At 39.0% G+C, this 27,015-nt stretch overlaps 1 protein-coding gene across 9 annotated transcripts in view; it reads left to right on the top strand.

Moving 5' to 3' along the window:
• WWP1 (WW domain containing E3 ubiquitin protein ligase 1) overlaps positions 1-27,015 on the top strand; it is a 142,349-nt gene that overhangs the window by 53,119 nt on the left and 62,215 nt on the right. For 6 of the 9 annotated variants that reach the window (XM_037050197.1, XM_037050194.1, XM_037050193.1 and 3 more), the window contains 4 exons: positions 7,798-7,936; positions 8,754-8,878; positions 23,895-24,032; positions 24,120-24,186. In XM_037050197.1, coding sequence (XP_036906092.1) covers positions 7,798-7,936; positions 8,754-8,878; positions 23,895-24,032; positions 24,120-24,186 — 469 coding nt within the window. Of the gene's footprint in view, positions 1-7,797; positions 7,937-8,753; positions 8,879-23,894; positions 24,033-24,119; positions 24,187-27,015 lie in introns of those variants that run through there. The other 3 variants (XM_037050196.1, XM_037050199.1, XM_037050200.1) reach the window with 3 other exon arrangements.

Here is a 27,015-nt window from a genome sequence, read left to right as displayed (position 1 = left end):
CAGCAATTTTACTTCTAGAAATTTTTTTGCAAATATTGATATTATTTGTATAAACAGTAGTTTATAATTTATAAAGTATCATTTTCATACTTACAATGTATAATTTATATAATTAAGTATTGTTTATATTTGTGTATGAACAATATAAGTATCTGCATGGTAATTTTCTTCAAGTAATGTATATATAAAGTTTGTAATATATGTTATATATGTGTATATAGAGTTTTTAATATTATATAAATATATTTATAAATTATATATAAATGTGTATATACACACAGAGTTTGTAATAGCAAAAGACTAGCAGTGGAATTCTAGGTAGACAATGAAATTAATGAAATGAATATGTGTAGTAGTAGGAGCTAAGTTCTAAGATAGAATTGTTGAGTGAAAGTGCAGGGTGTGGAATAGTGTGTATAATAAGCTCTGTACCTAGACTATTAAAAATAAGATTGCCTCACGAGGGTGGGAGTCAGGTACTGTGAGAAGCAGATGCTGTATAATGCCCACGGCATTCATTATCATGAGGTTAGTAGTTTCTAGTTTTCAGTGAAGAGCTAGAATATGCTTTTGTCTTACAAAGCAAAACACAAATCCTTGCTCTGTGCTGATATCAAGATGGCAGAAAACACCCAATCAGAACAGTGAAAAAAAGAATCTAAAAAAATGAGGATAGTTCAAGGAACCTCTGGGACAACACCAAGTATAACAACATTTGCATCATAGGGGTATGAGAACAAAAAGAGAGAGTAAGGGATTGAGAACCTATTTGAAGAAATAATGCCTGAAAACTTCCCTAACCTGGTAAAGGAAATAAACATACATGTCCAGGGAGTACAGGGAGTCTCAAATGAGATGAACCTAAAGAGGCCCACAGCAAAACACATCATAATTAAAATGGCAAAGGTTAAAGACATAGAATCTTAAAAGCAGCAGGAGAAACAGTTCCTATAGACTGGCAGCTGATTTCTCAAGAGAAACTTTGCAAGCCAGAAGGAATTGGCACAGGACTGTCAAAGTGATAAAAAGCAAGGGCTTATAACCAAGATTTCTCTTCCTGGGAAAGCTATCATTTAGAATCGAAGGAGAAATAGATAGCTTCCCAAATAAGAAAAAGCTGAAGAAGATCACCACCTCCAAACCAGTAACGTCAGAGGAGGAGGAGAGGGAAGAAGAACAGGAATATCAATAATAAAATGGTAATAACGACATACCAATCAATAATTACTTTAAATGTAAATAGAGTAAATGCTTCAGTCAAAAGACATGGGGTGGCTGAATGGATAAGAAGACAAGACACACACATATACTGCTTACAGGAGACCCACTTTAAAACAGTTATAACAGACAAAGAAGGACCCAGCAAGTGCACTTCAGGGTACTTATCAGAAGAAATCCAAAAACTAATTAAAAAAGATATATGCACTTCTATGTTTATTGAAGCATTTACAATAGCCAAGATATGGAAACAATCGAAGTGTCCAGTGGTTGTACATATATACAATGGAATAAGACTCAGCTATAAAAAGGAATCTTGCCATCTGAAATAACATGAATGGTTCTAGAGAGTATCATACTAAGTACAATGGATCAGAGAAAGACAAAAGCCATGTGATTTCACTGATATATGGAATCTTTAAAACAAATGAACAAGCAAAATAGAAACAAACTCATAGATACAGAGAACATTTTGATTGTTGACAGAAGGCAGGATCATTAGAGACTGGGTGAAAAGGGGGAAGGGATTAAGATGTGCAAATTGCTAGTTATAAAAATATTCCTGGTGATGTAGAATATAGTATATAGGGAATATAGTCAATAATATTGTAATAAGTCTGTATGGTTTGGATGGGTGATCACTTTGTAAATTATATAAATATGTAATTACTATGTCATACACCTGAAACTAATATAATATTGTGTGTCAACTGTAATTGAAACTAGAACAATTATTAAAAGAAAGGTTAAATCTGGAATTACAACTATATTGTGGAGAAATCACTCAGAACAAACAACTGAACAATAGCGAGAGAGAAGTTTTATAACCTTGGACAGATAGAATAGTCAGCTTTAGCACTAATTGGTAAGGAGTGTGGTGGACACTCCTGAGGACTAGCTGGATGCCCACAGGTGGTGGTGCCATAGGGATAGTTAAGTGGCCAGCTGGATCACCCTGAGAAGAATGGGGTCTAAACTGTAAGCTGGGATCCCTGGCCTAGAGCACCAGAGCCCAAAAAGTACATGGATGTCAATGGACAGTGAAAAGCGGTAGGGTTGCTCTCTGCCAGAGATGGAGGGCTGGAGACACAAAGGGCCGTTTAAAGGGCCAACGCACAAATTTTCATTTGCTGCCACTTACCCAGGGCTTTGGAAAAGGTGGGGCAGAGTGGAATAGAGATGCCTGAGGAAAGATTGAGGATAGAAGTTTTGGGGAGAGAGCTGAGAGACACTGGGACCCCAGTGCTGAGTCATTCCCCATACAGCAGCAGGCATTGTGCTTCAGTAGACTACTCCCTTCCAGGCAGCAGCACCCTGAGGGAAAATGATAGTCCCAATCCCAGGGGGGATTGTGCCCCTCCATGTCGGACTTATGCCTGACTGCTGAGTGCAGATGACTAGTTGAACGACTGAAGGAGACAGCCAAAGACAGTATATCCCTGACAGTCTCGGCAGCTTGCCTAAGGTCTAATGGGGTCAACATCTGACATCACCAGAGGCAGACCTAGAAAGAAAAAGCAATGGTAAATACTAGAGGCTACCAAGATGAAGCCAGTTATGATCTTCTCCATGATTAGTAATATTTTCTTTCCTGAATAGTTTTTTAACATTCATTTCTTGTCCAGCAGGATTGTGCATATTAAGTCACTAGAATTTATACTATAGTTTATTTCTCTCCTATCTTATAATAATCTTATCTCTTTACACTCTTATTAATACTGGTTCATTTTCAGTTGATACTGAGATTATTGGGGGAGGGGATATTTTTGTGAATGTGGGTTTGTTCCCCAAGCTTGGTGGTTTTGTTCTGGCAGCACCTGCACAACAACATACAATATGTGGTGGGTGGAGTGACCCTCAGTCAATGAGCTGGAAGGAAGGACCCACCAAAAAATGACCCAACAACAATCAAAATCCACTTACATGCCAACATAAGTGGCATCCCAAGACCATCAAGTTCAGAAGAGTAAAGAGACTGCACCACTGAATCTCACAGGTCTCCTACAATAGAATTTCACACTGCAAACTCAAGGAGTCAAAACAGATCAATTTAAGAAGCAGAAACAAACAAGAAGAGTCTCACAAACAATAGGAAGACAAACCTAAAACGAAAGGAAATGAGGAATCCTCAGAAAAAATACTGAACGAAATAGAGGTAAGTCAACTATCAGATATTAACTTCAAACAAAGGTTATAAAGGAAGCTGAATGAGCTCACTGAGAACTACCAAAAATTGCAGGGAAACAGTGAGGAATTTACTGCAAACTATAAAAACATGAAAAAGGAAATAGAAACTATCAACAAGAGCAAAGAAGAAATAAAGAATACAGTTTCTGAATTGAAGAACACAGTAGAAGGAATCAAACAGGCTAATGAAGCAGAGGATTGAATTAGCAAGCCAGAGGACAAGGAAGACAAAAATCTCCCAGAAAAAGCAAGATAAGGAAAAAAGACATAAAAAGAGCAAAGAAGGGTTAAGGGAACTGCAAGACAATATGAAATGTAATAGTATCTATATAATAGGGATACCAGAAGAAGAGGAGGAGCAAGGGATAGAAAACCTGTTTGAAAAAGTAATGATGGAAAACTTCCCTAATTTGATGAGAGAAAAAGTCACACAAATCCAGGAAACAGAGCGTCTCAATGAAGAGGAACCAAAAAGGCACATCATAATTAATATGGCAAAATTCCAAGACAGAAAGAATCTTAAAGGCAGCAAGGGAGAAACAGGAAGTAACATACAAGGGAGCCACAGTAAGACTAGCAATTGACTTCTCAACAGAAACATTATAAGCCAGAAGAGAATGGCAAGAAATGCTACAAGTAATGAAAAAAAACAAAGGCCTCCAACCAAGAGTATGCTATCCACCAAAGCTCTCAATTAAAACTGAAGGTGAACTAAGGAGATTCCCAGACAAAAGGAGAATGAAAGAATACACCTTCAACAAACTAGCACTGCAAGAAATGCTAAAGGGACTGCTTTAAGAAAAGGGAGGAAAAATGTGAGAGAGAGAGAGAGGAATACAGGTACAAAGGCAGTAAAATGGTGATGAATAAATACCTGTCAATAATAACCTTAAATGAAAATGGATCAAATATTCTAATCAAAAGATACTGAATAGCTGAGTGGATAAGAAAACATGATTTACACATAGGCTGACCACAAAGGACCCACTTCAGAACAAAAGACCTATACAGACTGAAGTGAAGGGGTGGAAACAAATATTCCATGTAGATGGACAGGAAACAAAAGCCACAGTAGCAGTACTTACATCAGACAAAATAGACTTTAAAAGAAGGCCCATAAAAAGAGACCCAAAAGGACACTTCATAATACCCAAGGGAAGAATCTGTCAATACGTAAACATTGTTAACATATATGCACCCAACATAGGAACACCCAGATATATAAAGAAATTCTTGAAGGACTTCAAGAAAGATGTAGACAGCAATGCACTTACATTAGGAGATTTTAACACCCCACTGTTAACAATGAATACATCTTCTGAACAATATATCCACAAGGATATTGCAGCATTGAATAATGCCCTAGATCAAATGAACTCAACTGTATATATCAAACCTTTCATCGCAAAGGAGCAAAATACACATTGTTTTCAAAAGCACATGGAACACTTTCAAAGATAGACCACATGATGGGACAAAAAACAAGCCTCAATAGATTCAAGAATATTGATATTGTAATAGGCATTGTCTCAGACCACAAAGGCCTGAAACAAGAAACCAACCTCAAAGAAAAAAATTAAAAAACACTTAAATATGTGGAGACTGAATAACTTGTTATTTAACTTTGAATGGTAAACAATGAGGTCAAGGAAGAAATTAAAAACGTTCTAGAAACAAATGAAAAGGAACAATGGTCCAAAACCTATGGGACACATCAAAGGCAATGCTGAGAGGCAAGTTCATAGCTACACAGGCCCACCTATAAAAGATAGAAACATTTCAAACAAACAACCTAACCCTACATCTACAAGAACTTAAGCAACAACAACAAAGCCATCCCAGAGCAAGTAGAAGGAAAGAAGTAACCAAGATCAGAGCAGAATCAAATGACATAGAGACTAAAAGAACAATTCTGAGGATCAATGAATCCAGGAGCTGCTTCTTTGAAAAGATAAACAAAATTGACAAACATTTAAGTGGGCTCATCAGAACAAAAAGAGAGAGGACCCAAATAATCAAAATCAGAAATGAAATAGGAGAGATTACAGCTGCTAACCTAGAAATACAAAGAATTGTAAGAAATTACTATGAAGAATATGTGACAAGAAATTTGAAAACCTAGGTGAAATGGACAATTTTCTAGAAAAGTATGATCTTCCAAAATTGAATGAAGAAGCAGAAAGCCTGAAGACACTGATAATAGCTGACAAACTCAAAGCAGTAATCAGTGTGACACCATAAATGTCTTAAGGAGAATATAGGTAGGAAAGTCTCAGATATCCATGCAGCAATAGTTTCACCAGTATGTCCCCTGGAGCAAAGAGTATAAAGAAATGAATAAACAAATGGGACGTCATCTAAATTAAAAGCTCCTCATGGCTAAAGAAGACATCAGTAGAATGAAAAAAGAACCAACTGTATGGGAAAACATATTTGCCAATGATACCTCGGATAAGGGTTTGATCTCCAAAATACATGATGAACTCACATGCCTCTACTCCGGGAAGGCAAACAGTCCAATTTCAAAATGGCCAAAGCACTGGAACAGACACTTCTAGGAGGGCATACAGAGGGTCCTGAGACATATGAAAGGATGCTCAGCATCACTAGTCATCAGGGAGATGCAAATTAAAACCACAATGAGATACCACTTCACACCAGTTAGAATGGCCATCGTAACCAAATCAACAAACAAGTGCTGGTGAGATTGTGGAGAAAAGGGAACCCTAGTACACTGTTGGTGGGAATGCAGACTGGGGCAGCCACTGTGGAAAACGGTATGTAATTTCTTCAGAAAACTGAGATGGTACTGCCTTTTGACCCAGCAATTTCACTGCTAGGACTAAACTCTTAAGAATCCAGAAACACCAATTCAGAAGAACCTGTGCATCCCAGTGTTCATAGCAGCACAATTTACAATAGCCAAGTGCTGGAAGCAGCCTAAGAGCACATTAGTAAATTAGTGGATCAAAAATTGTGGTACATTTACATGATGGAATATTATGTAGTAGAAAGGTAGAAGGAGCTCTTACCCTTTATGAGAGCATGGATGGGTCTGGAAAGCATTATGCTAAATTAAGTAAGCCAGGTGGTGAAATATAAGTACCATGTGATCTCACTATAAGTGGAAGCTACTCAGCAAAACAAATAAGCAAGCAAAGTATAACCAGAGACACTGAAATTAAGAGCAAATTGACAGTAATGAGAGGGGTAGGTGGGAGGAGATAATGAGAGGGAAAGGGGGAAGGGTTTTCAGGAACATGTATAAGGGAAACATGGACAAAGCCAAGGAGGGGTAGGATTGATGGTGAGAGGTAGTGATGGCTGGGTTGGGAGTAGTAGTCAGGGGGAAATAGAGACAGGTGTATTTGAATAATAAAAAGAAAAAACAAATTAAAGAAAAACAGAAAAAAGAAGAAAATACGAAAAAAGGTTACTACAGTTAATCCTTGAGTAATTTGAGGATTGTTAGCACTGATCATCTGCATAGTTGAAAATCTAAGTATAGCTTTTGACTCCCCCAAAACTTAACTACTCATAGCCAACTATAGACCAGAACCCTACTTATTACAGTTTTTTAACACATATTTTGCATGTCATTTGTATTATATACTGTATTTCTACAGTAGTAATCTAGAGAGAAGAAAGTTAAGAAAATCACAAGGGAGAGAACATATATTTATAGTACTTTATGTGTTTATTGAAAAAAAAAACTACGGATAAGTAGACATGTCCAAATTTAAACTTGTATTGTTGAAGGGTCAACTGTAGTTCCCTACAATTGGGATAGGGGGAATTGAGAGGTATTGGAAGGAAAGAGGGAGGTGACTGTTAATGATATGGGGTGTCTTTTGTGGGCAGTGACTATTTTTAAAAATCAATTGTGTGGTTGCACAGGCACCATTGAATTGTACAGTTCAAACGAGTGAACTATTTGGTATGTGAATTATATTCCAGTAACACATTTTTATTTTCTTTATTTTAATTAAAAATGGGTTCTTTTTTTAAAGATTTTTTAAATTTACCATTGGAGAGGGGAAGTGGGAAGAAAGAGAGAAAGGAAACATCAGTGTGTGGTTGCCTCTTGTGTGAGTCCCCTAATGGGGATCTGGTCAGCAACCAGGCATGTACCCTGCCTGGGAATTGAACTGGCATCCTTTGTTTCGTAGGCTGGCACTCAATCCACAGAGCCACACAAGCCAGGGAATCAAAAATGTTTTTGAATTTTATTTCAAATGGTTCTCGGGCATTATATTTTGTAATAGTGTTTTATTTTCATTTTTTTAATGAAAAGAGTTTCAGTTGCAAAAGCTGCACAGTTTAATTTTTATTGATTTATTATACTGCTTTCTGGCTTCATATATTCACTCATGATAATCATGTTTCTGTTAGTTTCTAGTGCCAAACTAAAAAGAAAAAAGAACTGGTTTGGAACAGCAATATATACAGAAGTAGTTGTAGATGGAGAAATTAAGAAAACAGGAAAATCCAATAGTTCTTCTAATCCAAAATGGGATGAACAGCTAACCGTGTAAGTACTTCATAAAAAGAAAGAAAAATCTTCAAAAGGAAGTATGCTGCTTGTAATTCTTTAAAATTATTATTTTGTAGGAAAACTTCATAGTAATGACTGCCATTTTCCATAATGAACAGACCATTTAAATCAGGGGTGTCAAACTCATTTTCACCAGGGGCTGCATCAGCCTCACAGTTGCCATCAAAGAGCTGAAATAATTTAAGGACTGTATAAATGTAACTACTCCTTAACTGTTGAGGAGTTGAAATTACATTCAGCCCCTTGAAGGCAACCATGAGGCTGATGTGGCCCCCAGTGAAAATGAGTTTGACACCCCTGATTTAAGAGTATAAAAAAAATGTCAATTTCATTTCCTTGACAGAGGAGGCATAATAATCCTTGCTTTTGCTTTATAAAGTAAATTATTTCCAGGTAGCTGTATTTTCTCTTCCTGTCTTATAAAAATAAATAGGACAGAAAATCAATTATCCTGAATTTTGGTATTTCTGAAATGTAGTGTTATAAATTTGTGTATTATAATCAATGCCATCAATTGTCTTAAAGCTTTCAAAGTTTTTTCAAATGGAAATAAGTATTATGAAATCTCATATCATTGATGTATTGCTGGTGTTTTGGTTCACTAACTACAAAAATTCTTACCTATCTATTAGAATCGTAATGACTCAAATACTTTACTGTATATACAACATTTTTCCTCAGATAAACTGAATCATGGCTTTAAAAAATAAATGAAGTAAATAAACCAATAGGAATTAGCAGTTAGAATAATGGTATATTGTTCTATATTTTTGTTATAATTTCACCCCTACAGAAATGTGACCCCACAGACCACATTGGAATTTCGTGTTTGGAGTCATCACACTTTGAAAGCAGATGCTTTATTAGGAAGAGCAACAATAGATTTGAAACAGGCTCTATCAATACACAACAGAAAGTGTAAGTTTTTGTTCTAACCTTTGTTTAAAGTTTGTTTGAGACACTTTGAAAGTATCCTGAAACCCAAAAATAAAAGTATAGTTGTGTATTTATCAGTGAAAATGTCAGTTATTGTCTGTAATTATAGTTTTCTATGAAATGAGAAATATTTACTGTAGCCTTCTCCATCTACAAATGTACAAAATGATGCTGATCATTCATGACTTGCTCAAGAATACAAGTACTTGTAGAGTTACGACTATAGCACAGTGTTTCTGATTCATAGGTGCTTGATTTTGATTGGAAGTAATAGAAAATTAATATGACTAATAGACAGCATTGCAGAATTTAAAAATACACTTTAATTGATCAAAGTCTTGGCTGCCTTTCATTTAGCCTCAGCTTAGCACTTAGGTATAGTTAGGAATCACTTGAATGACTTTAGTTCAGTTTGGAGGGTGTTGTGGGATTTATTTTTAAAGTGAAGCAAACCAACAAAAACATGACAACTAGTGTTTTTATATTCATCTGTCCCCACTGTCAAATGAGAATTTACTCACTGGTGTAAGGGTACAAATACCTTAATTAAAAGGTACTGTGTTTTTGAGGCGTTACATTCAGAATATGTTCGGTAGTTAATTGTTACTTGCATGAACAGAGTCTGCGTGTACTGAGGGCTCCAGTGTAGGGGTGTTCTGCATTGCATGTGTTCCATGCCTCTTTACAGAAAATAGGTTTTTAGGGATGAAGTTGGAGAGGAATGTTCTGAAAGGGAGTAAAATAGATGGAGAACAGCACTTAGATCTAACATGCCTGTAGAATGCCAGTGCAGTTTCTAGCAAGACACTTAAAAACAGAAATGAATGAATAACAGACAGGATAAAGTCCTCAGAGGCAGATTACAATATAAAGGAGGTAACTAGAACCAGAGGAAATATTTGTGGGGCTGTGATATTCTAGGGTAATTTTAGGATACAGGAACATGGCATGGTCACAGTAGGGACTGTTTGTTACAGGAATTGAATGTGGCATTTATAAAACTGTGAATCACAGACAATGGAATTCATAAGCAGCTTGAAAGTAGAGACTGTTTTATTCATCTATGTTTTCCAGTGCTTTCTACTATCAACAGTCAAAGGTTTGAAGAAGTTCAGATAAAATCTTACAGTAGAATCTGACTATATATGAAACACAGCAACACTGGACACATAAGCACATGCATGCATACAGTCACATGCCCTTGCTCTTATACCCACAGCCTTTCCTGAATTAACTTATATGGAACCCTGTTTCTCAAACTGGGGGAGGAGGGGCTCTCCCTACAGGGATGAGAATAAGTCTACCAAGATGTGATCTGCTTGGGGAGGAAACGTGGCTGATCCCTCAAAGGAGAAGGGCCAAGAGCCTTTTCCTCAATGGGCTTTTATTGGGTTCATTTTGCACAGGAATACAGGTAAAGCTCATTAATCATGGTCTGGCAGTAAAGATCAAATGACAGATAGCATACAAAGAAGTAGGAGGGCTTATTCTCAGGGTCTGTTAGCTAAAGGGCTACAAAACTTTGGGGGAACAAACTTAACTTCCTGCTTGGACCCTCATCATTTGAGAGCATTCTAAACAAAGCAGGTTTCACAGGATTTCACATATTCTTTCTTAGGTCTGATGCCCTGAGGAACCCGCCCTTTCCAGCACAGGGGGACACCCACCACCAGCTTTGTTTCAGGCTTAACGCATTGTTTCAGGTTTAAGGCAGGCAGGGGAAGTAGGACGGCCAAGAGATTAGGAGACTTTTTGTAGACAGAATGAGGACTCTGGCTATGTCAAAACCAAGGGGCTAGGGTCCATCACCCTCTTTTGCTACAGCCCCCCAAGTCCTTCCCTGGGGCCTCCCTGTGACCGTGCCTGTCTTAGGTCATTCCCCCGTTGGGGAATCTTACCTGGCACTGGCTAAACCAATCAGGCATGGGGGGCCAGGTAGGGTGAAGTAAAAGGAGCAGAAGTGGTGCCCCTGCCAGGGAGATAAGCTTTGTCTCCTTAGTGGCTTATGGTCTGAAGGTCCTTCACTCAGCCTCAGCCATGTCCTGGTTACAGCTTCTGGATCCAGGCAGGGCGGTTCCCAACATCAAACCAGTTTGAAAATCACTTGGCTAGAAGATCAAGTCTAGCTCCTGGTTTCCACACCTTATAGAGTGTTAATTTGGTTTGTCTGATTTCCTGCTTACAGCTCAGTACTTGACCTGGTTTGTCCAGCTTGCCTTCTCATTATCTTCTGAGTGTGTTTTTCTATCAGCTTCTTAGTATTTTCAGTAATTATGCTTGTATTTAGTGTGTTTTATGTTTAATTCTTTAATATACATGAAATTATGGAGCAGGCTATAAAAAATACACCTAAGTTAATTTCCTTCTATTGCTGCCCAGGTTTTTCATGTTACTAATTTTTCTGATCATGGATGAATTTGGCTGTTTTACTTATCTAGCAGCCCCCACCCTTTGTCTTGACAATGACTTGGGGTAAAGGGTCTGGGGTGGACTTAGTATCTTTGTCTAAATGCTATTGGAATATAACTTTTTCTAAACCCTTTATCTTCCAACATAAATTTATTTAATGTGCTTAATCTTTTTTGAAATAGGGTGGGGATATATGAAACAATTTCCCAAGTAAAAACATAAAACAAACTAATTGTAATAACTTTCTGTGACAGAAGAAACTTTGAATATCTTTGTTATAGGGATGGAGTTTTTTTTTTTTCTATAGATAATGATCCAGATTTCTCTCATCCTAAACTACTTTTTATGGTTGTTGTATTTACCTAAAATGGCTTTTTTTGTCTCAAGTTCTTTCATTAGTAATGATGGTCTCTGTGAGATACTTGTCTTGTATGGGACCAATATTTATATTAGAACCTCTTAAATAAAGATGAACTACAAAGAATCTTATGAAAAGGACAAAAGGGAGTACCAAAATAACAGCATAATAACAGACTATGCCTTCCATTGCCACTTGTCCTGACCAGAACCTTGACTTCTAATCTTAAATTTATTCTTGTGTGATCCCAGTGCCGTTGAATTTTATCTACACATTCTTTTGCTGTTAGATTTTTATGATGTCTTCAGAATGAAAAGGTAATTTCATTAGCACAGTTCTCTAGAAGTTTCTTTTCAACAGAACTTTGTGATGGTGCCTGTGTTATATATCTGTGCTGTCCAATATGATAGTCATTAGCCACATGGAACAGTTGAGCATTTGAAATGTGGTTAGTGTAACTAAAGAGCTTGATTTTAAATTTTATGTCATTTAAATTCATTTCAATGTCAACAGCCACATGTGGGTACTAGTGGCTACTGTACTGGACCCATGCAGCCTGCAACTTTTTTTATTATGTTTGAGTTTCAAAATCAGAATTTATTCCTGTGTTTTTAAACACCTTTTCTTTCTGTTTGCTTGCTTATGTAGCATTTTTGTTTTTTTTTAAATAGTTTTACTTTCTTTTTGCTTGCTTATGTGTATTTTTTTTGTCTTATGTAGAATTTTAATTTTTTACAATCTTCTAAGGGTCAATTCTGGAAGTCCTCAGTGTACTTTATTAGTTGCTAGTATGAAATCTGTGCTTTGTTTTAGGAAAAATTCTAAATTTAGACCTTTCTAAGTTTCTCTCTGATTGTGATTCTTGCCATTTGTTTGTATTTCTTTAGGCTCCAAATTCATATTATTTAATCACAGTGATCTTTTTCTCTGGGTGTAACATCTGTGTCATCTGTTTGCTTGGTCTCTGTTTTGCTGGTAACTTCTTTCTTTGTTGCCTCCAATGTTGTTTTTAAGTTTTGATATTTACCATTATGTTTTTAGTTTTTCCCAAAACATTTCATTTACAATAGTTCTTAAGATTATATTTTAAAGTCCTCATAGCATATATTAATATATCATATTTCCTTCACCTAAGCTCTTAAGTTTTCTCATGCAACTTAAGAATTTATTCTTTTGACTTCTGCAATCTTTTAATCAGAACTTAGGTGATGTTTACCTTTATTTTTCCATGAGTTAACAGCCTAAAAGCTTATCTTCTTATTTCTAATTACTTATGGTTTGTTAAAATAAAAATGTGTTGTTTTGGGATGTTTTTGATATGCTTGGTTCAAAGCTTTCTGTCTTCTCAGAAGTTACATCTTCTATCTTTTACATGCTCTGATAACTTGAGAAAAGTTAGAAGCCTATAAAATTAATTGTATTTTAATTTTCTTAGATAAAGGATGTTTCTTCATTAAAGAAACATTTATTGAGTTTTAGGAAGAAACATAGAAAAAATAAGGAGTACATAGTTTCTGATCACCTCCACCCCCACCGTGATACAAATTCAGCATTCTCCCATATCAAAATGTATTTGCAGCCCTGGCTGGTGTGGCTCAGTTGGTTGGAAGTGTCTTCCCATCAACTGAAAGGTTGCAGGTTCAATTTCCAGTTATGGCACATACCTTGGTTGGGAGTTTGATTCCTGGGTCAGGAATAAGTACAGGAGGCAACCAATTGATGTTTCTCTCCCTCCCTTCCTTTCTCTCTAAAATCAATAAGCATGTCCTCAGGGAGGATAAAAAATGTGTTTGTAGTTGACAAGGTCATTTTTCCTCTTCAAATGTATGAGGCTGATTTCTTCCTGTAGTCAAGGCCCTGATAATTTGTTATCAAAAATTCATATTTTCACATATCCCTTTTTCTGATTATATTCAGGATAAGGGCAAAGGATTAATTGATTTGAAAAAGTTTTTTTTTTTTTTTTAAAGATACTTACCTCTTCAATCTTCATGATGTAATATAGCTGTTATAGTCATCCATAGTCTTAAATAAAGCCCACAGCTGACCCAACATAAAACATCTGTATTTCCCTTGAAAATTCCCATGCAGCTTAAGACTCTCTTCCTCTTCACTTTCAGTCGCAGTCAGCTTCCGTCCTGCACCTTCACTTGCTTCAGGAGTAAGCCTGGTCAGGTGGTGTCCAGAGCCTTTGCTCAAACAGCCCTCTCATATATTATCTCAGAACACTGGTGGGTTTAAGCCTTCATCTGTGCCTCAGTTAACCTTGTTATGTGTTCAGATCGAGTGAACACTCTTCTGAATTATGGGAGTTCTTTGACTGGCTCTGCAGATATTTGTGGTATTTTTAATTTTTTTTTGTCACCATGATTAGACACTAATGTCTGAGATATATTTTTCCCTCTCAACACTACTACTTCTTGAATTGCAGAGGAAAACTTCATGTGTTATCAAAGATAATTAAAGCCAGACACACTAGTTGAATTGGTAAGGGCAGATTTTAATCAGTATTCAACTATTGCCGTAAGGAGGAGGGTTCTACTTCGTACAGAACTTACTGGACATTTCAAAGGGAGAACAAGGGAGTAGAGAGGGGCAAGTGGAATTGGGATAACTCAGAAAAGTGAAACTCCTGAAAGTGTTGATTGGTGTAAATGCAATTCAGCCAGCTCTGTCCCTTAATTAGAATTTTGTCCTCCCACAGAGGTAGGGAGACAGAGGCCCTGGCCTTCCTGATGACAACATGTCTGAGCAGTGGCTTCTGAGTCCTTGAGAAGAACACTGGGATTGTAGGAGATAGAAATTCATCTCAGGACAGAGGAGGGATTTGCCCTTGCCATAAAACCCTTTGCAGTAAAGCTCTAGTAATGGATGTTTGGGCCTATCACAGGTGTGGGCTGGAACGAGCAGACAGTTCTTTGGCAGTCCTGAGCCTTCTCTGGTAGGCAGTTTGAATGGGAGCTAGGGTCATCATGGGGATGCTAACAGCCTAGAGCTGGTAGAACTCTGATAGTATTTATTCACAGCTCTTAGTTACTTGTGCTGAAACTTTGCAGTTTTTGTGGAGGGCTATTTAAGAAGAGAAGGCCTATTTAAGAAGAGGGCTCAGAGGAGCTTGGCTTAAGCTAGGGCAAGGAGAGAATCTTTGTTACTCTGTTCATAGATGGAAGGTGTAAGAGCAGTAAGTCCCTACTGCTCTAAATCCCTATGCTGGCATGTATACAGAACTGCAGTTTGTATTTCAATTTTGAGACTGCTGGGGCGCCATTTCAAACACTCTGGAGAGGAGTGGGATGGCTGCAGTTCAGACACTGGGTTATAGTGAAATTTTTTATGGTAGCAGAAGAACCAACTTACTTTGTATCAAGGAAAGCATCTTGAAATTCATTAAGCTCACTTAAACTTGAACTTTTTCTCTTACAACTTTTTCTCTGAGGTAGCGAAACATCAGAGAAATGTGTCCTTTATACTGGAGGACAGAGCATAGTCAGATTTAATTTTATTTAAAAATTTGTTTTAGCTTTATTTACTTAGCTGATACTAGTTATTTGTTTGCTAAGTTTAAAGTTATCTTTTTTAAAAAACTTACTCATAGCCCTGACTGGCATAGCTCAGTGGATTGAACGCGGGCCTGCGAGCCAGACGATCGCGGTTTGATTCTCAGTCAGGGCACATGCCTGGGTTGCAGGCCAGTTCCCATCGGGGGACACACTAGATGCAACCACACATTGATGTTTCTCTGCTTCTTCCCTTCCCCTCTAAAGATAAATAAAATCTTTTTTTTAAAAAAAATTACCCATAATCAGCACAAACTAAGACATTTTAAAGCTGAAGGGTTTTTTTTATATTCAGTGATATAAGTGCATTTCTCTTATTTAGAAAGATTTTTAGGATTGAAATTATTAGGTCAAAGGTAATGGGTAGTGTAAGCCTCTGGCTGTACCTGGCTGTACTTCCTGAAAGGTTGTCCTAATCTGTACACATGTGGCATATGAGAGTGCCCACACTAATATTTGCCACACTAGCAGATAAACATTATGAAGATTTTTTCTCAGAGTATTTTCTAATATTAATAAAATCAGATGTTTATTTTTCATTTTTCTTTCACCATTCATGATTGTCTTATTCTTTGCACATTTTTCTTTTGGTTTGTTCCTTTTTTCTTACTATAAAAGCTCTTCTCACCTCTCAGTTAATCATTTGCCTCTTGATTTTTTATCCTTGTTTTTGATTTATAGAAGTTTAATATTCTTGTCATAAAAGTTAATTTATCTTTCATTGTTTTTCTGTTCAGAAAATTCTTTCCATTCTATTTTAGATCGTTCTCTATCTTATTCTTATATATTTATTGCTTTGTTTCTATTCTGAGTTCTTTTATAAATTCTGAAATTTGTCTTATTACCTGATAGGCATGGGAACCTAATTTTGTCTGTGAGTTGGTGCATACTAACCTATAGTGTGACATGCTGGGAAGATCTGGAGTGAGAAAGCCTGCTTTATTCTTTTTTTTAAAATATATTTTATTGATTATACCATTACAGTTCTATTCCCCCCCTTCATTCCCCTCCACCCGCACACTCCCTCCCCCACCATTCTCCCTCCCCTTAGTTTATAACGACGTGTCTCAAGTTCTTTGGATTCTATATTTCCCCCACTATTCTCGCCCTCCCCCTATCTATTTTCTACCTACCATCTATGCTATTTTCTGTGCCTTCTCACCCCTTCTCCCCCTCCCACCCCCCTGTTGCTAACCCTCCATGTGTTCTTCATTTCTATGGTTCCACTCCTGATCTAGCTGTCCTCTTGGTTTGCTTTTGTTTTAGGTGTGGTTGTTAATAACTGTGTGTTTGCTGTCCGGTCCTTTCACTGTTCATATTTTTCATCTTCTTTTTCTTATATAAGTCCCTTTAGCATTTCATATAATAAGGGCTTGGTGATGATGAACTCCTTGACCTTGCCCTTATCTGAGAAGCACTTTATCTGTCTTTCCATTCTAAATGAAAGTTTTGCTGGATAAAGCAATCTTGGCTGTAGGTCTTTGGATTTCATGACTTGGAATACTTCTTTCCAGCCCCTTCTTGCCTGTAAGGTCTCTTTTGAGAAATCTGCTGACAGTCTGATGGGTACTCCTTTGTAGGTGGCTGTCCTCTTATCCCCTGATGCTTCTAGGATTCTCTCCTTCATTTTAGTCTTGGCTAATGTAATTATGATGTGCCTTGGTGTGTTCCTTCTTGGGTCCAACTTCTTTGGCACTCTCTGAGCTTCCTGGATTTCCTGGAAGTCTATTTCCTTTGCCAGACTGGGGAAGTTCTCCTTTATTATTTGTTCAAATAAGTGTTCCACTTGTGGCTGTTTCTTTCCCCCTTCTGGTACCCCTATAATCCGGATCTTGGAACGTTTAAAGATGTCCTGGAGGTTCCTAAGCCTCTCCTCATTTTTTTGAATTGTCATTTCTTCATTCCTTTCTGGTGGGTTGTTTTGTTTTTCCTTCTGGTCCATTCCATTGATTTGAGTCCCAGTTTCCTTTCCATCACTATTGGTTTCCTGGACATCTCCCTTCATTTCAATTAGTTTAGCCTTCATATGTTCCTCTAATTTGTGACTATAATCCACCAGTTCTGTGAGGATCCTGATAAATAGTGTCTTGAATTGTGCTTCTGAGAGGCTGGCAATTTCTCGGTCGCTTAGAGTTATTGGCTCTGGGACTTTGAGTTCTTCTTGCGCCATCATTTGGGCTGTTCGTGCCTGTTCCATAGCAGGATCGGAGCCCTAGTGTTCACTAGAGCAGGGCAACTCAGTCGCTGGGTTATGATGCTCTATGTGGGGGCGGAGTCAAAGAGGGACAATGGCTTCCCTGTGCCGCCTGTTGCCGTGGCCCCCACCGTCACCGCAGCCACCACTGTCACCAGGCCCACACGTTTCATTCCACTGCACGCGAGTGTGCCACCGCCGTCAGCCCTCCACCACTGGGTTCGCCCCCTGGGGCCTCTGTGGTCCATCTCACTGCGCGAATGTGCGACCTCGGTCAGTCTGCCCCACACCCCGACTGGCTCCGGGCTGCCTGCGCTCCTAGGTCGGGGGATCTGTCCTGCCCGACCCAGCTCCGCCGCTGGCTCCGCCTCTCTTACCGTCCCCGTTGAACGGTGTAGTTGTCGGACTTCCGTATAATTCCGTTTTCTGGTCTTTGGGTGTGTCCTAGTTCTCCAGACCTTTGTTGTGTTCAAACTTGGTTGTGGGAGAAGGCACAGTGTTTCCACCTAGGCCTCCATCTTGGCGGAAGTCGCCTACTTTATTATTGAGACTATCTGTGACTTACAAAATCTGTGGCCTGCTGATTCACTTGTTTTATTTCTGAATCTGTTACCATCAGATTCATGTGTGTGTTGGCCAGCATCCAAAGTGACCCCCAGCACTCCTGCTTCTGGTCACTCCTTTGTGTGGTCTGTGTAACAGTAGGATATGTCAGAGTGATGGCACAGGGCTCCAGGGCTTGGTCCTGGAAGACAGTTCAGCTTCTTCCTGGGTCTCCTGGTCCTTAGTCAGCGGGAAACATTGTAAAGACGCTATGGAGAGGCCAAATGGGGAGAACTGTGGTGCCTCTCAGCTGTGTCAGCACCAACTTGCCAGCTCTGTGTATAGATTACTAGCCTCTCCAAAGTTCCTGGAGAGCAGAAATTGTGGATAATAATGTGTGGGTATTGTCATTTTAAGTGACTAAATTGTAGGATAATTTGTTACACAGCAATAGGTAATACAGTATGCAAGTTGTTTTTAAAAATAGGTTCAAAATGTGACTCTGAGCTAAATTATTTTAAATGGGTGATATCCCTTTAAAACAAAGGTTTTTGAAGACTTTTTGTTTTCTGTGGGGAGAGAAAGCATGTATATTATTGACAGATTCTTGATTATAGGTTAAGTGATCTAGTTTTATTTATGCTTGGCTCCTCAGACTCTTACTATTCTGCCCTATTAAAACGGAGAATTTTTAGCAGATAGGAAGAGGTAGTAGCATCTACCTTATAGTTCCCAGAAGACAGCACTATCTTTATAATTTGTTTTCAGTGTTTATTAAGCGCCTCTGTTCTGTCAGAGATGGACAGAGTCTCTGTGCTGTATTGGAGGCTGCAGTTGGGGGAGGTAGGACCTGCGCCCCCTTCCTGCCCCCACCTGTGCTGCCCCAATTCTGGTGTTCAGTCCATGGAGAGAAATGAGTGGGGAGTGTTGGGAGCCTATATTAGGCAGATTCATACTGCTTCCCCAAGTACAGCCGCTGAGCATAAGGCACTTGCCTGTCCAGTGGATGAAGTCTGAGTTGGCTTATTTCTATTGTAATAGAATTCCCCCTACACACATACATGTGTAGATGGGAGTTATTTATGTGATAGTCCCCCCATTTTATGACTCAAAAATGCCAGACCCCAGTGTCCCATGTTCAGAATTGTGAGATACTAAAGGATATCAACACCCCTTCCCCAGCCTGCAGAGCAGTCAAGTTCTGGACAGAGCAAATTTTGGTAGTACAGATGATTTTTGCAGAGGCTGGGGTAGTCTTCAAAACCCTCTTGCCCTCCCAACTGCCTCCCCCACCCCCCCAAAAAAGAAAGAGGGCCTTATAAACTAGAGTTAGAATTGTGGACAATGCTGATAGCAGCTTTCAAGATACTGAGCTTTTGGCTGACAGCCAGCTAGTGGAGTTCAGCTTGGACTCAGGGATGCCATCAACCCACTGGCAGAATTAGATACAGACCCCGACCATGCTCAAGCCCAACATCAGTCTTAGATGAATGTCCAGAGTGACTCTCTATCGAAGATTACAGGTTACAAGAACAAGCCCCATAGCAGGGGTTGGTAGCCTTTTCTGTAAAGAGCCAGAGAGTATATAGGGTGGCTTTGCAGGCAGCATGGTCTTTGTTGCAGCCATTCTGCTCTGCCATGGTGGCAGAAAAGCAGCCCCAGAAAACATGTAAAAGAGAGAGTATGGCTATGCACAGAACAGGCAAATTCCACCTGGGGACCACAGTGAGCTCACCCTCAGAGTGAAGGTTGGAGTGGAGGAGGTTGTTTAAGACATAATGACTCTGAGGTTTTTTTAAAAATACATTTTGTTGATTATGCTAGTTGTCCCATTTTTTCTCCCCTTTGTTCCCCTTCTCCCTGAACTTCTCCTTCCACCATCATTCCCCAGCTTAATTCATGTCCATGGATAATACATATAAGTTCTTTGGCTTCTTTATTTCCCATACCGTTCTTAACCTCCCCCTGTCTATTTTGTATCTACTATTTATGCTTCTTATTCCCTGTACCTCTTCCCCCATTCTCCCCACTCCCTCTCCACACTGATAACCCTCCACGTGACCTCCACGTGACCTACAGTTCAGTCCATGGGAAGAAATGAGTGGGGAGTGTCGGGAGAGTTTTAGTGGGGAGTATCCTAGTTGTTTGCTTAGTTCGATTTTTTGTTTGTTTTTGTTTTTTTAGGTTTGGTTGTTGATAGGTGCGAGTTTGTTATTACTTTAATGTTCATATTTTTTATCTGCTTTTTCTTAGTTAAGTCCCTTTAACATTTCATATAATAAGGGCTTGGTGATGATGAACTCCTTTAACTTGACCTTCTCTAGGAAGCATTTTATCTGCCCTTCCATTCTAAATAATAGCTTTGCTAGATAGAGTAATCTTGGATGTAAGTCCTTGCCTTTCATGACTTGAATACTTCTTTCCAGCCCCTTGCCTGTAAGGTCTCTTTTGAGAAATCCACTGACAGTCTGATGGGTACTCCTTTGTAGGTGACTGTCTACTTATCTCTTGCTGCTTCTAGGATTCTCTCCTTCATTTTAATCTTGGTTAATGTAATTATGATGTGCCTTGGTGTGTTCCTGGTTAGGTCCAACTTTTTGGGGACTCACTCAGCTTCCTGGACTTCTAGAAGTCTTATTTCCTTTACCAGATTGGGGAAGTTCTCCTTCATTATGTTTTCAAATAAGTTCTCTATTTGTTGCTCTTCTTCTTCTCCTTCTGGCATCCCTATGGTTTGGATGTTGGAACATTTAAAGTTGTCCTGGAGGTTCCTAAGCCTCCCCTCATTTTTTAAAATTCTTGAACCTTCATTTTGTTCTCTTTGAATGTTTATTTCTTCCTTCTCCAAACCATTGATTTGAGTCCTGGTTTCCTTCCCGTCACTGTTGGTTCCCTGTACTGATGCATGCACTGGCCCACAGTGCCCACGGCATCATGGATGAGACGTGAGACAAATGCACATGAACTACCAAGTCCTGTGGGGGAAAAGGGACGGCACAGCTACTCCCTCAAGGGAGGAGTTCCTCGGAGTGGCCTGGCAACTCTCTCAAGGGGAGAGTATGCTGGACCCTTGCCTAGACAGGCTTTTGTTTCTTTTGCACAGGAATTCAGGTATAACTTACTAATCATTGTCAGGCAGTAAACAGTAGATAGCATACAAAGAACCATTAGGGCTTCTTCTGAGTCAGGGTCTATTAGCTAAAGGGCTGCAAGACTTTGGGAAAACAAGCTCATTTTCTTACTGGGCCTTTATCATTTAACTAAAAGCATTCTTAGCAAAGCAGGCTACACAGGATTGTTAGGAATTCTTTCTTATGCCAGATCACCTCGGATCCCACTCTAGCTGGCAAAGGGTTGCACTGCCTTCCCCATCACAGGTTTTCAGGCTTAAGTAGATTAGAGCCAGGAAGTACTTCTCCCAGAGGACATGGGGACTGGGCTATGTCAGAATTGCAGGGGGGCGAGGGTCCATAACTCCCTCTTTGTTGCAGCCTCGCCCCCCCCCCCTGTCCCAAGACCTTCCATGATGGCTTCCCAAGTGATTGTGTCTGGCTTAGGTTGCCCCTCCTGTGAGGGGTCTTACCAATCGTGGGCCCATGCATTGGGGGCAGGGGGATGAAGCAGAGGCAGCACTTATGCCAGGGATAAGCTTTGTCTCCTTAGTGGCTCACATTCCAGAGGTTGCTCACTCACCCTTAGTTATGGGAGTCAGTTACAATTCCTGAAACCAGACAGAGCAGTTCCTAACACTGTACATTTTCTTTATTTCACTTTTCATAGCTTTCACTTCTTCCTCTATGTTATCATCATACTTACCCATGGATGCCTGTGAGCATCCTGATTACCAGTGTTTTGAACTGGGCATCTGATAGGTTGGCTATCTCTTCATCGCTTAGTTGTATTTTTTCTGGAGCTTTGAACTGTTCTTTGATTTGGGCCATATTTTTTGTCTGGGCTTGCCTGTTAAGCGGTAAGGAGCAGAGCCTTAGATATTCGCCAGGGCAGGGCAAACCACAGTGCTGCTTTGTGGTTCTGTATGTTGAGGAGTGGCCCCACAGGGAGCAATGCTGCTGGCTTTCTGCCAGCTTTTAGTCACTTCTTTTGTTACCCACAAGCAAATTAGGTCCTTCTGGTATTGATTCCTGGGTGGGTGGTTTTGTGCACATTCTAGGACCCTGTGAGTCTCTCCAGCAAACTCTCCTATGAGGCTGGGAGTTAGTCCTGACTCATCACCACTCACGGGGTTTTTTCAGTCATAGGTTTTAAGGCTTTATTTTCCCATGCTAGAACCCTGGGTTGCACTGTCTGCCTTGCTCTGCAGTTGTTCTTCCTAGTTTATCCACATGCAAATGTGGGATCACCTGCTCCACCTGCCACCACCTTGCCTGCCCTGGTCCTCCAGGGCCCACCTTGCCACGAGTCCTCTCCATCCTGGCTGCCCATATCTGCCCTTCCTACTGGTCTTTATGTATGTTTACTCTTTAACTCCTTGATTGTAGAACTTCCATACAGTTCAATTTTTTGGCAGTTCTGGTTATTTTTTGTTTTTAAAATTGTTGTTGCCCTTCTTTTGGTTGTGCAAGGAGCAAAGTATGTCTACCTATGCCTCTACCTTGACTGGAAGTTGACCGGAAGTTTTTGAACTTGATGAAAAATGTGAATTTGCAGATCTATACTATCCCAAGAAGGGTGATAAAGAGGAAGTCATACTTAGACACATCATAGTGCAATGCATGACCCCAAAGACAAAAAAAGGCAGCACTGGGGAAGAACAGTCATTTGCAAAAATTTATAAACTAGAATTACAGAATTAGCCATAATAAGAAAAAGTAGTGGGGAGATATCTTCAATGAATTGAGAGAAGGTTATTCTCAATGTGAAATTGCATGCCCATCAGCTCTCTGGAGAATGAGAAAGCAAATACTACAGATCAAAATCATAGCATTTATCACTAAGACAGCTACACTAAAGGGATTTTGAAAGGCTGTTCTTTAAGTATCCATATGTTTTAGGAACAATAAGCTAACTCTCCAAATTGCAGATATTTTGAGTGGAGAGAGATGACAAGAGTGAAATAGAAGTAGAGTTAGTATAGTTTTCTTCAGGTATAATATTGTTAGTCTAGATAAAGCTGAAATGTCTGCATTTGTATTTCTCCTACTTTCTCTTGTTGTTTTTATTGTTATTTTTGTGATGTGGAGTTGAAATGAGGTATATGGTGGTACAAATATTTGCAGTAGATATTCTGTAAGGCTTTCTTTTATTGTTAACTGGTTTACATTCTGTAGAATAGAAGAAGTTGAAACAAAATAACCTTGAGTTTAAGAACTAGGTATCTTAATAAAAGGAAGGGAATATTTGGCCTTGTATATATAAAAGAGAAAACTGTTGTCATAGAATTAACCATTTAGTGAGTGCTTTCTGTGTTAGATATGGGTAATAGCATTTTGTATGGTGTTGCATGTGTACTTATGGTAATCATTTAGTTTGATGCTCTTATTATCACCATTTTATGCTGAGGAAACTGACAAAGTAGTTTGACTGCTAACTCATAGTGCATCTACAAGTAGCAGAGTAGAATTAGTAACCAAACTGACACACAGAAATTTGCCTCAACCACAGGTTTTCTGTGTGGTACCCTGGGCTGAAGAGCCTGTTGAGGTGATTGCTACACTTGTTATCTAGATACATTTATGCCTCTTGAGGTTTATGCTGTGCAAAGGGGAAACTAACAGTGCTACTGGAATGTGGTAGGGGGAGAGGAAAGTGTGGGAGAGAGCAGCTGTGGTGTAGCAGAGGGGCCCACAAACAAGTGGAAAGTATCTCCTTCCACATGCAATTAAGTACTGAGTTACAGTCATTCTTCATACGTAGTTTTCATTTCTAAAACATTTTTTGTATATGGCAGAAGCTTTTACATTAGGATTTTTTTTCTAGTGGAAAGAGTGAAAGAACAATTAAAACTTTCCTTGGAAAACAAGAATGGCATAGTGCAAACTGGTGAATTAACGGTTGTGCTGGATGGATTGGTGATTGAGCCAGAAAATCTAACAAGCTGCAACTCACCTCCAACCAGTAAGCTAACTGTGTGTTTTTAAAATTTAGGAAAAAAATCAGCAGGAAGTATATAAAAACCTAGTTTCTTTCTTTCTTATTATTCAGTAGAAATACAGCAAAATGGTGATGCCTTACATGAAAATGGAGAGCCATCAGCCAGGACAACGACCAGGTAGAATATCAAATTTTAGTGTTTGTGGCAAAGTAATATAACATTTTCTATATATGCAGTTTTTAATTTTAACCTTAGAGTTTGCCATAGAATTTAAAACATGTCATTTGGATTGAATTCCTGAGAAAGTAGTTTAAAAAACCAGTTCTATTTAGTTAAAATACACACTGTTAAAGTGGACACTTCCTATTTTCGGACCATAAGACGCACCTAGGTTTTAGAGGAGGAAAATAGGAAAAAAAATTTTGTGAAGCAAAAAATGTGGTAAAATATTTGATAACATAAATAACATAATATTTCACCAATGTAAATGTAAACAGAACTTGCCAGCAGCATTGACAACCATTATTCCTCCCAAAGGCCCCCATCCCTACCCCTGCTCACGAAGTGTGCCTTATATTCCGAAACATACGGTAAGTGGTTTTTAGTGTAATCACAGAGCTATGTACCCTTCCTTACTATCTGATTTGAGAACACTTTCATCACCCTCAAAATGAAACTCTGTCTCACAAGTATTCTGTCCCCATTCTTGCCTCTTCCCAGCCTCTGGTCTGCTTTCTATTTCAAAGATTCTCCTGTTTTGGAAATTTTATATTGTAATTGTATGTGACCTTTTTTTCCTGGTTCCTCTCACTGAGCATGGTGTTCATCCATGTGGTAGTGTATGCCATTGCTTCACTGTGTCGTACTGCAAATGGGTTTTTTTAAATCTGCATTTAGGCATGGTTATCAGTAAATAGAAGCAGATTGTGTGGAAAAATGGGGGTCTTGCTGTCAGAATTGCAGCTCTCTGAAGATCACTGGAAGATAAGATGTGGTCATTCCTTAGAAATCATCCTGCCATTTCAAAACTTGCTTGCATTTACATTTTTGATGACAATTTATAGAGGCTTTCTGTTTGAAGTAACTTAAATTGGAATAAAAGCTTATAATAAATCGTATATAATAGAATGAACACCTGAAATTATAGAAACATATTGCTGTGAAAGTCACTTGTTGCATTTGAAGAAGCATGCTAGTATATGACAAAATGTCACCTTTATCAATCTTTAGTCACTGATATCACTACTCTTTAATTACCATTAAATTATTCTCTTAGAGCATTGAATATATATTTGGTTTAAATAAATATATTTAGTGACCATATTATAATTCACATTGAGAAAATTAAGGACTGAAAGGGTAAGTGGTTAGTTTCATTAAAATGTATGTGTATGTATACATGTCTATTTTGAAATACAGTTTTAAATGGTTAAAAGAGCTTGACTCATTAGCGGTCTGTAACCTAATGTTTATTGCTTAGTAACACATTTTGCATTAAATATTCATTCTGCAGCCCAGGAGAACTGCAAGTGGGCTCTTTACCTGGACTTCTTGCTGGATGGCTACGGTGGGGTGTATATATAAGAATCACTCATGAGCTTTTGTCAGACTTTATTACGTGCCCATACTTCTTCAACATGCCCCACTGCACATGCACAGGTGACAAGGAAAGGGGGCATGACATTCATGCCTCACGTGCTTATGGATGCCTGTTTGATAGCAGACAGTAGTCCCAATGCTACACATGTCTGTTCCCATGGAACTTTCATTCTGGTGGATAGTGAACAACTGAGGAAATAAATTAACTAATCAGAGAAGACTGATGAGAGCTATGGTGACAGAATGGAAGGGAGCCGTTTTAAAGAAAGAGGTTCAGAAGTCATCTCCAAGGAAGTGCCCTTAGAGCTAAAGTTAAAAAGCTAAAATGAAATATTTATACAGAGTTCTGAGGGAAGAGCATTTGGGCCCAGGAAATGGCAATGCTAGGACCCCAAGTTTATTTCTAGTTAGTTTATGTTTTATAAATTCTTCCCACTCCAGAATATAACAATTAAATTTTTAGTAATCTTGTAGTCTTTATAACTTTACTGCTTCATATATAATAATTTTTAATAAGCATTTGAAGACTTCAGCATGATTTTTATATTTAGTAAAATTGTTATAGTATACTTTCTGTGAGGTGAGCAAGAAGGAGCTTGGAAAATAGGTTGCAGCAGTAGACAGGGTCAGGGGCTGTTTTTTATTTCATTTCATTTCATTTCATTGATTTATTTTATTTTATTTTTATTTTAGAGGGGAAGGAAAGGAGAAAGAGTGGGAGAGGACATCAATGTGTGGTTGCCTCTCATGTGTCCCCTAGGTGGGGATCTGGCCTGCAACCCAGCCATGTGCCCTGACTAGGAATCGAACCAGCGACCCTTTGCTTCACAGGCCCACACTCAATCCACTGAGCTACACCAGCCAGGGCGAGGGACTGGTTTTTGAAAAGCTGTGTTGATTATGATCAGAAATCTCAATCTCATTTTAAGCAGGGAAGGGACATGTTCTGATTTATATATTTTTAAAAAGTGGGGCTGCTCTATGGAAAGCAGGTAGAGTGACCTGTGTATTTGGGAAAACTCTCCTGGTCTTGTATTCAGTAGCACCCTGTGGGGGCAACTTTGCCCTCAAAGTTCCCCCATCCACCATGGATGAAAATGAAACTACCAAGACGTGATCTGCTTGGGGAGGAGAGGTGGTCAATCTCTCAGAGGAGAAGGACCAAGAGCCCCTTCCTCAAGGGCTTTTAGCTCATCGATCAATGTCAGGTGGCAAGGATCAAACAGTAGATAACATTTCAAAGAAATCTGAGGGCTTAATCTGAGTCAGTGTCTATCAGGTAAGGGGGTTGCAAAAACTTTGGGAGACATACTCATTTCCTGCTCGGACCCTTACCATAGGAATGAAAGCACTCTTAGCAAAGCAGGCTTCACAGGACTTTAGGAACTCTTTCTTATGCCCCATCAC

Source organism: Sturnira hondurensis, unplaced genomic scaffold, assembly GCF_014824575.4.
Source record: "Sturnira hondurensis isolate 20B ecotype Veracruz unplaced genomic scaffold, ASM1482457v3 Scaffold0006571, whole genome shotgun sequence".
NCBI lineage: Eukaryota > Metazoa > Chordata > Mammalia > Chiroptera > Phyllostomidae > Sturnira > Sturnira hondurensis.
Note: the sequence above shows the minus strand (reverse complement) of the source record. Positions and strands in the feature narration are given on the sequence as shown.